This window comes from Phyllobates terribilis, unplaced genomic scaffold (assembly GCF_046119375.1).
Source record: "Phyllobates terribilis strain yellow unplaced genomic scaffold, ASM4611937v1 Scaffold_8__6_contigs__length_399053987, whole genome shotgun sequence".
NCBI lineage: Eukaryota > Metazoa > Chordata > Amphibia > Anura > Dendrobatidae > Phyllobates > Phyllobates terribilis.
In genome coordinates, this window is record NW_027362768.1 from 198,466,029 (window position 1) to 198,478,121 (window position 12,093).

At 54.2% G+C, this 12,093-nt stretch overlaps 1 protein-coding gene across 2 annotated transcripts in view; it reads right to left on the bottom strand.

Moving 5' to 3' along the window:
- RNF220 (ring finger protein 220) overlaps window positions 1–12,093 on the bottom strand; it is a 365,618-nt gene that overhangs the window by 60,257 nt on the left and 293,268 nt on the right. For both annotated transcript variants that reach the window (XM_073644026.1, XM_073644025.1), the window contains exon 5: window positions 9,682–9,777. In XM_073644026.1, the coding sequence (XP_073500127.1) occupies window positions 9,682–9,777 (96 nt within the window). The remainder of the gene's footprint in view (window positions 1–9,681; window positions 9,778–12,093) is intronic.

The following is a 12,093-nucleotide window of genomic DNA, read 5'->3' on the forward strand; positions in this document are numbered from 1 at the left end:
TCGGGGGCAGGGTCCTCGCTCCACCATACCGCTGCACGACCAGCTGTATCCTCACCCATCCCTTGTAGATTGTGAGCCCTCGCGGGCAGGGTCCTCGCTCCACCATACCGCTGCACGACCAGCTCTACCCTCACCTACTGTATCCTCACCCATCCCCTGTAGACTGTGAGCCCTCGCGGGCAGGGTCCTCGCTCCACCATACCGCTGCACGACCAGCTCTACCCTCACCTACTGTATCCTCACCCATCCCTTGTAGATTGTGAGCCCTCGCGGGCAGGGTCCTCGCTCCACCATACCGCTGCACGACCAGCTCTACCCTCACCTACTGTATCCTCACCCATCCCTTGTAGATTGTGAGCCCTCGCGGGCAGGGTCCTCGCTCCACCATACCACTGCACGACCAGCTCTACCCTCACCTACTGTATCCTCACCCATCCCTTGTAGATTGTGAGCCCTCGCGGGCAGGGTCCTCGCTCCACCATACCGCTGCACGACCAGCTCTACCCTCACCTACTGTATCCTCACCCATCCCCTGTAGACTGTGAGCCCTCGCGGGCAGGGTCCTCGCTCCACCATACCGCTGCACGACCAGCTCTACCCTCACCTACTGTATCCTCACCCATCCCCTGTAGACTGTGAGCCCTCGCGGGCAGGGTCCTCGCTCCACCATACCGCTGCACGACCAGCTCTACCCTCACCTACTGTATCCTCACCCATCCCCTGTAGACTGTGAGCCCTCGCGGGCAGGGTCCTCGCTCCACCATACCGCTGCACGACCAGCTCTACCCTCACCTACTGTATCCTCACCCATCCCCTGTAGACTGTGAGCCCTCGCGGGCAGGGTCCTCGCTCCACCATACCGCTGCACGACCAGCTCTACCCTCACCTACTGTATCCTCACCCATCCCCTGTAGACTGTGAGCTCTCGCGGGCAGGGTCCTCGCTCCACCATACCGCTGCACGACCAGCTCTACCCTCACCTACTGTATCCTCACCCATCCCCTGTAGACTGTGAGCCCTCGCGGGCAAGGTCCTCGCTCCACCACACCGCTGCACGACCAGCTCTATCCTCACCTACTGTATCCTCACCCATCCCCTGTAGACTGTGAGCCCTCGCGGGCAGGGTGCTCGCTCCACCATACAGCTGTACGACCAGCTCTACCCTCACCTACTGTATCCTCACCCATCCCCTGTAGACTGTGAGCCCTCGCAGGCAGGGTCCTCGCTCCACCATACAGCTGTACGACCAGCTCTACCCTCACCTACTGTATCCTCACCCATCCCCTGTAGACTGTGAGCCCTCGCGGGCAGGGTCCTCGCTCCACCATACCGCTGCACGACCAGCTCTACCCTCACCTACTGTATCCTCACCCATCCCCTCTAGACTGTGAGCCCTCGCGGGCAGGGTCCTCGCTCCACCATACAGCTGTACGACCAGCTCTACCCTCACCTACTGTATCCTCACCCATCCCCTGTAGACTGTGAGCCCTCGCGGGCAGGGTCCTCGCTCCACCATACAGCTGTACGACCAGCTCTACCCTCACCTACTGTATCCTCACCCATCCCCTGTAGACTGTGAGCCCTCGCGGGCAGGGTCCTCGCTCCACCATACAGCTGCACGACCAGCTCTACCCTCACCTACTGTATCCTCACCCATCCCCTGTAGACTGTGAGCCCTCGCGGGCAGGGTCCTCGCTCCACCATACCGCTGCACGACCAGCTCTACCCTCACCTACTGTATCCTCACCCATCCCCTCTAGACTGTGAGCCCTCGCGGGCAGGGTCCTCGCTCCACCATACAGCTGTACGACCAGCTCTACCCTCACCTACTGTATCCTCACCCATCCCCTGTAGATTGTGAGTCCTCGCGGGCAGGGTCCTCGCTCCACCATACAGCTGCACGACCAGCTCTACCCTCATCTACTGTATCCTCACCCATCCCTTGTAGACTGTGAGCCCTCGCGGGCAGGGTCCTCGCTCCTCCTGTACCAGTCGCTGACTCGTTTTGTTAAGATTATTGTAAGTGTTTTTGCTATGTATACCCTCCTTTTCACATGTAAAGCGCCATGGAATAAATGGCGCTATAATAAATAATAATAACAATAAGTATATTCTCCGTGTGACCATGATGGAGTCTGAAGGATTCTCCTGGGAATAATGATCTCTGGAGTTTGTCTTTAATAACTTTTAATAGGTATGTGGGTGGGTCGACCTGTTTGATTTATAAATTACCTATGTAAAATTGAAGATAATCCCCCCCCCTCTCCAAAAAAAAAAAAAGAAACCCCAATCCTTTTAACAATCTGAGGGTCTCCTGTATTCGGGCAGTACAGCTATTTTACATTCTGTGTAAAGACCGCGCTGCTTTCATCCCCTCCGTCTGCGAGTATTCTATTTTTAGTGGATTGCAATTCCACAGTTGTCAGCTCCGTAGAATGTAACATCCTCAGAGCTGTCGCTACTAATGGCTCTCGGACAGAAACATGTCAGTCCAGCTGTAATGACACAGTCACAGACGCCGCATAGAAAGTGGTGCACTCTGCGAGCTGGACGACTTCCATCTGCCAAGTGCCAGCCGTGACGCTGAATTTACACAGTCACTCTCCAACCTGACAGCTTCACTCAGACATAGGAGGCATGAAACGCTTTCACTGTAGTACTGAGGCGGCTGGAGAAGAAAGGGCATGGCCACGAACTTGCCGCAGCTTAGATGACCTCATAGTATTTATTACAGCTATATTATGGAACAGAGCGATCAGTCACCGATCTACAGCAACAGCTTATAGCAAACAATTGGTCTGCACATTGAAATATATAAAGGGTTTTTCAGCAACCTCTCAACAATCTTTGCTGGGATTTTGTAGCCTTCCGATACTGGTGCAGCCACTGTGTACATACACTACATGATCCTATACTGATCCTGAGTTACCTCCTGTATTATACTCCAGAGCTGCACTCACTATTCTGCTGGTGCAGTCACTGTGTACATACATTACATTACTGATCCTGAGTTACCTCCTGTATTATACTCCAGAGCTGCACTCACTATTCTGCTGGTGCAGTCACTGTGTACATACATTACATTACTGATCCTGAGTTACCTCCTGTATTATACTCCAGAGCTGCACTCACTATTCTGCTGGTGCAGTCACTGTGTACATACATTACATTACTGATCCTGAGTTACCTCCTGTATTATACTCCAGAGCTGCACTCACTATTCTGCTGGTGCAGTCACTGTGTACATACATTACAATACTGATCCTGAGTTACCTCCTGTATTATCCTCCAGAGCTGCACTCACTATTCTGCTGGTGCAGTCACTGTGTACATACATTACATTACTGATCCTGAGTTACCTCCTGTATTTTACTCCAGAGCTGCACTCACTATTCTGCTGGTGCAGTCACTGTGTACATACATTACATTACTGATCCTGAGTTACCTCCTGTATTATCCTCCAGAGCTGCACTCACTATTCTGCTGGTGCAGTCACTGTGTACATACATTACATTACTGATCCTGAGTTACATCCTGTATTATACTCCAGAGCTGCACTCACTATTCTGCTGGTGCAGTCACTGTGTACATACATTACATTACTGATCCTGAGTTACATCCTATACTATACTCCAGAGCTGCGCTTACTATTCTGCTGGTGCAGTCACTATGTACATACATTACATTACTGATCCTGAGTTACATCCTGTATTATACTCCAGAGCTGCACTCACTATTCTGCTGGTGCAGTCACTGTGTACATACATTACATTACTGATCCTGAGTTACCTCCTGTATTTTACTCCAGAGCTGCACTCACTATTCTGCTGGTGCAGTCACTGTGTACATACATTACATTACTGATCCTGAGTTACATCCTGTATTATACTCCAGAGCTGCACTCACTATTCTGCTGGTGCAGTCACTGTGTACATACATTACATTACTGATCCTGAGTTACATCCTATACTATACTCCAGAGCTGCGCTTACTATTCTGCTGGTGCAGTCACTATGTACATACATTACATTACTGATCCTGAGTTACATCCTGTATTATACTCCAGAGCTGCACTCACTATTCTGCTGGTGCAGTCACTGTGTACATACATTACATTACTGATCCTGAGTTACCTCCTGTATTATACTCCAGAGCTGCACTCACTATTCTGCTGGTGCAGTCACTGTGTACATACATTACATTACTGATCCTGAGTTACATCCTGTATTATACTCCAGAGCTGCGCTCACTATTCTGCTGGTGCAATCACTGTGTACATACATTACATTACTGATCCTGAGTTACCTCCTGTATTATACCCCAGAGCAGCGCTCACTATTCTGCTTGTGCAGTCACTGTGTACATACATTACATTACTGATCCGGAGTTACATCCTGTATTATACTCCAGAGCTGCACTCACTATTCTGCTGGTGCAGTCACTGTGTACATACATTACATTACTGATCCTGAGTTACATCCTGTATTATACTCCAGAGCTGCACTCACTATTCTGCTGGTGCAGTCACTGTGTACATACATTACATTACTGATCCTGAGTTACATCCTGTATTATACCCCAGAGCTGCACTCACTATTCTGCTTGTGCAGTCACTGTGTACATACATTACATTACTGATCCTGAGTTACCTCCTGTATTATACCCCAGAGCAGCGCTCACTATTCTGCTTGTGCAGTCACTGTTGTACATACCAGGGCTGTGGAGTCGGTATAAAATGGACCGACTCCAACTCCTAAAATATATAATAAATTGGGTACAGTAGTTCAATGCAGTTTGTGGGGAATATTTTTTCATTAGAATTTGGGAAAGTCATGAAATGTCCTATAAATGTCCGTCCTATTCCTGATCTCAGGGTCTGGACTTTTAGCTGAGATGAATCTGTGCTACAGTAAATTTATCACTTAAACATGAGCCGAGTATGAGGGAGTCGGAGTTGGAGTCGGTGTCATGGAAGTTGAGGAGTCGGAGGTTTGGCTTACCGACTCCACAGCCCTGGTACATACATTACATTACTGACCCTGTATTGATCCTGAGTTACATTCTGTATTATACCACAGAGCTGCACTCACTATTCTGCTGGTGGAGTCACTGTGTACATACATTACATTACTGATCCTGAGTTACCTCCTGTATTATACTCCAGAGCTGCACTCACTATTCTGCTGGTGCAGTCACTGTGTACATACATTACATTACTGATCCTGAGTTACATCCTGTATTATACCCCAGAGCTGCACTCACTATTCTGCTGGTGGAGTCACTGTGTACATACATTACATTACTGATCCTGAGTTACCTCCTGTATTATACTCCAGAGCTGCACTCACTATTCTGCTGGTGCAGTCACTGTGTACATACATTACATTACTGATCCTGAGTTACATCCTGTATTATACTCCAGAGCTGCACTCACTATACTGCTGGTGCAGTCACTGTTGTACATACATTACATTACTGATCCCGAGTTACATCCTGTATTATACCCCAGAGCTGCACTCACTATTCTGCTGGTGCAGTCACTGTGTACATACATTACATTACTGATCCTGAGTTACATCCTGTATTATACTCCAGAGCTGCACTCACTATACTGCTGGTGCAGTCACTGTTGTACATACATTACATTATATTACTTATCCTGTACTGATCCTGAGTTACCTCGAGTATTATACTCCAGAGCTACATTCCGTATTCTGCTGGTGCGGTCACTGTAAACATTACTTATCCTATAGTATTATGCGCCCAAAACTGCTCGTCTTAATCTACAACTTCAGAGTTGATATGTCACATCAGCTCCGGCTTGTTCGGTGTCTGCACAGTGCTCAGTCTAGTGATTTTACATTATTGGTGGCACCAGTGGTCATACTTTTCTCTGGTTGATGTGTCCTAATATTAGGTGGCTGGAAGCCTCCTCGCTTCCCCCGCTCTCGCTCCTCCTCCCCCCCTCGCCTCTCCCCACCCGACTCGCTCCCCCCCCTCGCTCCTTCCTCCACCCTCGCTCTTCTCGCGCCTTCCTCCGCCCTCGCTCCGTTCTCCGCCCTCGCTCCTTCCTCTGCTCCCGCTCTTCACTCGCGCCTTCCTCCGCCCTCGCTCCTTCCTCTGCCCTCGCTCCTTCCTCCTCCCTCGCGCCTTCCTCCTCCCTCGTGCCTTCCTCCTCCCTCGCGCCTTCCTCCGCCCTCGAGCCTTCCTCCACCCTCGCGCCTTCCTCCACCCTCGCGCCTTCCTCCACCCTCGCTCCTTCCTCCGCCTTCCTCCGCCCTCGCTCCTTCCTCTGCCCTCGCGCCTTCTTCCCCCCTCGCGCCTTCCTCCGCTCCCGTTCTTTGCTCCTTCCTCCTCCCTCGCTCCGTCCTCCTCCCTCGCTCCGTCCTCCTCCCTCGCTCCGTCCTCCTCCCTCGCTCCGTCCTCCTCCCTCCGTCCTCCTCCCTCGCTCCTTCCTCCTCCCTCCCTCCTCCCTCGCGCCTTCCTCCTCCCTCGCGCCTTCCTCCTCCCTCGCTCCTTCCTCCTCCCTCGCTCCTTCCTCCTCCCTCGCTCCTTCCTTCGCCCTCGCGCCTTCTTCCCCCCTCGCGCCTTCCTCCGCTCCCGTTCTTTGCTCCTTCCTCCTCCCTCGCGCCGTCCTCCGCCCTCGCTCCGTCCTCCGCCCTCGCGCCTTCCTCCGCCCTCGCGTCTTCCTCCGCCCTCGCGCCTTCCTCCGCCCTCCCTCCTTCCTCCGTCCTTGCGCCTTCCTCCGCCTTCGCGTCTTCCTCCGCCCTCGCGCCTTCCTCCTCCCTCGCTCCTTCCTCCGCCCTCGTGCCTTCCTCCGCCCTCCCTCCTTCCTCCGCCCTCGCGCCTTCCTCCACCCTCGCTCCTTCCTCCGCCCTCGCGCCTTCCTCCTCCCTCGCGCCTTCCTCCTCCCTCGCTCCTTCCTCCTCCCTCACGCCTTCCTCCGCTCCCATTCTTTGCTCCTTCCTCCTCCCTCGCTCCTTCCTCCTCCCTCGCTCCTTCCTCGCTCCTTCCTCGCGCCTTCCTCCTCCCTCGCGTCTTCCTCCGCCCTCGCTCCGTCCTCCGCCCTCGCTCCATCCTCCGCCCTCGCGCCTTCCTCCGCCCTCGCGCCTTCCTCCGCCCTCCCTCCTTCCTCCGCCCTCGCGCCTTCCTCCTCCCTCGCTCCTTCCTCCGCCCTCACTCCTTCCTCCGCCCTCCTCCGCCCTCGCGCCTTCCTCCGCCCTCCCTCCTTCCTCCGCCCTCGCGCCTTCCTCCTCCCTCGCTCCTTCCTCCGCCCTCGCGCCTTCCTCCGCCCTCGCTCCTTCCTCCGCCCTCGCTCCTTCCTCCGCCCTCGCGTCTTCCTCCGCCCTCGCGCCTTCCTCCACCCTCGCTCCTTCCTCCACCCTCGCTCCTTCCTCCGCCTTCCTCCGCCCTCGCGCCTTCCTCCGCCCTCGCGCCTTCCTCCTCCCTCGCGCCTTCCTCCTCCCTCGCGCCTTCCTCCGCCCTCGCTCCTTCCTCCGCCCTCGCGCCTTCCTCCGCCCTCCCTCCTTCCTCCGCCCTCGCGCCTTCCTCCTCCCTCGCTCCTTCCTCCGCCCTCGCGCCTTCCTCCGCCCTCACTCCTTCCTCCGCCCTCGCACCTTCCTCCCCCCTGGCGCCTTCCTCCGCCCTCGCGCCTTCCTCCACCTTCCTCCGCCCTCGCTCCTTCCTCCGCCCTCGCTCCTTCCTCCGCCCTCGCGCCTTCCTCCGCCCTCGCGCCTTCCTCCTCCCTCGCGCCTTCCTCCTCCCTCGCGCCTTCCTCCGCCCTCGCGCCTTCCTCCGCCCTCGCGCCTTCCTCCGCCCTCCCTCCTTCCTCCGCCCTCGCGCCTTCCTCCTCCCTCGCTCCTTCCTCCGCCCTCGCGTCTTCCTCCGCCCTCACTCCTTCCTCCGCCCTCGCACCTTCCTCCGCCCTCGCGCCTTCCTCCGCCCTCGCGCCTTCCTCCGCCCTCGCGCCTTCCTCCGCCCTCGCGCCTTCCTCCACCCTCGCTCCTTCCTCCGCCCTCGCTCCTTCCTCCGCCCTCGCGCCTTCCTCCGCCCTCGCGCCTTCCTCCGCCCTCGCGCCTTCCTCCGCCCTCGCGCCTTCCTCCTCCCTCGCTCCTTCCTCCGCCCTCGCGCCTTCCTCCGCCCTCGCTCCTTCCTCCGCCCTCGCTCCTTCCTCCGCCCTCGCTCCTTCCTCCGCCCTCGCGTCTTCCTCCGCCCTCGCGCCTTCCTCCACCCTCGCTCCTTCCTCCGCCCTCGCGCCTTCCTCCGCCCTCGCGCCTTCCTCCTCCCTCGCTCCTTCCTCCGCCCTCGCGCCTTCCTCCACCCTCGCTCCTTCCTCCGCCTTCCTCCGCCCTCGCGCCTTCCTCCGCCCTCGCGCCTTCCTCCGCCCTCGCGTCTTCCTCCGCCCTCGCGCCTTCCTCCGCCCTCGCGCCTTCCTCCGCCCTCGCGCCTTCCTCCGCCCTCGCGCCTTCCTCCGCCCTCGCTCCTTCCTCCGCCCTCGCTCCTTCCTCCGCCCTCGCGTCTTCCTCCGCCCTCGCGCCTTCCTCCGCCCTCGCGCCTTCCTCCGCCCTCGCGCCTTCCTCCGCCCTCGCGCCTTCCTCCTCCCTCGCTCCTTCCTCCACCTTCCTCCGCCCTCGCGCCTTCCTCCGCCCTCGCGCCTTCCTCCGCCCTCGCTCCTTCCTCCGCCCTCGCTCCTTCCTCGCGTCTTCCTCCGCCCTCGCGCCTTCCTCCACCCTCGCTCCTTCCTCCGCCCTCGCGCCTTCCTCCGCCCTCGCGCCTTCCTCCTCCCTCGCTCCTTCCTCCGCCCTCGCGCCTTCCTCCGCCCTCGCGCCTTCCTCCGCCCTCGCGCCTTCCTCCGCCCTCGCGCCTTCCTCCGCCCTCGCGCCTTCCTCCGCCCTCGTGTCTTCCTCCGCCCTCGCGCCTTCCTCCGCCCTCGCGCCTTCCTCCGCCTTCCTCCGCCCTCGCGCCTTCCTCCGCCCTCGCGCCTTCCTCCGCCCTCGCGCCTTCCTCCGCCCTCGCGTCTTCCTCCGCCCTCGCGCCTTCCTCCGCCCTCGCGCCTTCCTCCGCCCTCGCGCCTTCCTCCGCCCTCGCGCCTTCCTCCGCTCCCGTTCTTTGCTCCTTCCTCCTCCCTCGCTCCTTCCTCCTGATCTGTGCTTTGTGGCTTGTATATAAGGTTTGGCTGGAGATATTATTATTTCTCTGCTTTACGTGACGTCTATTGGAGGCATCTGCAAACACTGTGACTGAGCATTACTGGAGGAAAGGCCATAGGGGGATCATTTGAGTCTCATTATAATTTTCAAGTCTTTTTCTTTGACTAATTCTCCTGTAAGCCCTGCAGATGCCCAGGAGCGGAGCAGCCCTGATGTGTACGGAGCCTTCATCATTTACTGGTCACCAGTTGGGCAGGATAGGTTGTGGCAGCAGCACTTGTCTATGGGCCTTTGTCACATTACACAATGTTAAAGCCGCCTAATCACATAATGCAGAAGTTAATCTAACAGAATAGATAAAAAAACACAACCTGACAGTGATGATTTAATGTCTGTGGAGTTCCAGCTGTATCAATAAATGACCCTATTATCCTGCTGTGTTAACGGTTTCAATGGCCGCCGCCTAGTAATTAACTGCTCATTTTACACTTTTCATCTTTTTTTTTTCTAGTACTTCAAAAAAGCCGCGCACCTGGTATCTGTCCGAGTGGTGGATCTCGTCCGCGGAGTGAGGCGACGCTGTGGGTGATTCCCCTTCTCTCTTGATTGAAGCGGATAACAGCACAGACTGCAGAATGAGAGACAAGGGGTGTGGGGGGCAGATGAAAAGGTCAGGTAAGAATCGCAAGAAATCAGAAAATTCCAAAGCTTTTATGTACTATTTTTGTGTGTGCCCTCCGCTCTATTGTGCCATTACACCTGCCAAAAGCAAAGCCTGTTTGATCATTTGTCAAAACTGAACATCTTTGTTAACGCCGCCGGCATCTCCCGGCTCAATGGGGTTGCAGGCAGCCAAGTGATCTTTCATGTAGCGTACCTATAAAAAAGCATTGATCGTAGGTTTGAATGCTATTAACCGCTACAGATTCTTGTAATTACAGGTCCCACACAGATTAAACTCTCCTCCCAGCCTTTTCCACAGGGTTTTATCATAACTGAAATTGAAGGTGTACAAAGTACAGCAGGAGGTGTGTGGGGGGGAACAGCCACAAAGTAACAATAAATTGTAAGAACCATATTGTAACATTGTTTGGTGAAATAAATTGTAAGAACCATATTGTAACATTGTTTGGTGAAATAAATTGTAAGAACCATATTGTAACATTGTTTGGTGAAATAAATTGTAAGAACCATATTGTAACATTGTTTGGTGAAAAATGCTCCAGGAGGCCGAAAGTGAAATGCTATGTATTCAGCGCCCGGCTCGGCCCTGGGAAGAGCTGCGAGCCATTTATTCAGCATTCTTCCTGAGCACCATGGAGATGACCTCTGGAAAAAAAACAGGGCTAAACTAATCCCAGAGATGTCAATCTCGAGGCCTCTTCTACATGTGCTTGCAGTTCAGATTAATAAACTGTCTATTTTTAAATTGTGTGGAAAGCACTTCAATTCTAAATATCCACCTCGCATGTTAAGTATGGCGCAATTCATGCCAAGTCACACTCCCCCGAAAATGCACCTTCAGTCATGGCAGGAGATGCGTGGTGCGGGCGCCCGAAGCCTCAGGGGCTACGTGGGGTGCGGACAGTGGCCCCGTGCTCAGAGTTATCCATCGTTACATAATCCCTCAGCAGAAACATTCCGGCTCAGATAATGCTGTTACCATATGTACTCATCTCGTCTGTAGCTATATCTACATCACTATCACTGCCTCAAAGTTTTGCTCATTTCACTTTTATCTCAGCTGATTAGTTTGGATAGAAGGGGAAAAGAGATTTCCAATCTTTAACTTACATGAAAGAAAAAAATGTCAGTAAATATAAACTCTTGCCATCTCATCTTCGATCAGTTTGTGTGTGTGTGTGTTTACATATATATATATATATATATATATATATATATATATATATATATATATATATGTGTGTGTATATAGTGACAAGCAATGTGGTCGCTATTATACCTATATGGATTATCACCCATCTTCTTAAAGGAAAACGGTCATCTGCCCTAGCCCCCTCACATGGCCACAATGTCACTTCTGCCCCCTATTTCTTCGTTTTATCAGGCTCCATACTATGCCTTAGCGATTGCTCAATAATTGCAAAATCATATTTTAATCTGTGCTCGTGCTATGCAAGTCTGTGAGGACTAGTCCAGCAGGGCACTGATTTCTGCAGACTGATCCTTCCTCCTGTCTAGTAAGCAGACCCCCTCCAGAGAGTGATTGACATGATTTGCTGAAGTGACATCATTAATGGCTTTTTTGCACACCCATGTCTGCTCTTCCTGAGGAAGCACAATGAAGCCAGGTGACTGCGCATGCCTTTTTGCACACCCATGTCTGCTCTTCCTGAGGATGCACAATGAAGCCAGGTGACTGCGCATGCCTTTTTGCACACCCATGTCTGCTCTTCCTGAGGATGCACAATGAAGCCAGGTGACTGCGCATGCCTTTTTGCACACCCATGTCTGCTCTTCCTGAGGATGCACAATGAAGCCAGGTGACTGCGCATGCCTTTTTGCACACCCATGTCTGCTCTTCCTGAGGATGCACAATGAAGCCAGGTGACTGTGCATGCCTTTTTGCACACCCATGTCTGCTCTTCCTGAGGATGCACAATGAAGCCAGGTGACTGCGCATGCCTTTTTGCACACCCATGTCTGCTCTTCCTGAGGATGCGCAATGAAGCCAGGTGACCGCGCATGCCGGGGACTGTGCAGCGCCTCCGCAGCCGGCTGACCCATACATCACCGATGCCTCCCTGGGCATGTGCAGTTCCCTAAATAACTAGTGGAACAGACACCCGGCTTCATAAAGCATCCTCAGGGAGGCAGAAGGTCATGTACAAGAAGGCCGTAGCTCTTGTAATTCATATTAGTTGCACCAATGAAGGTGAGGGTGAGTTTAGAAGATGCGAAGGAAGATTCGTTTGGGGAAATC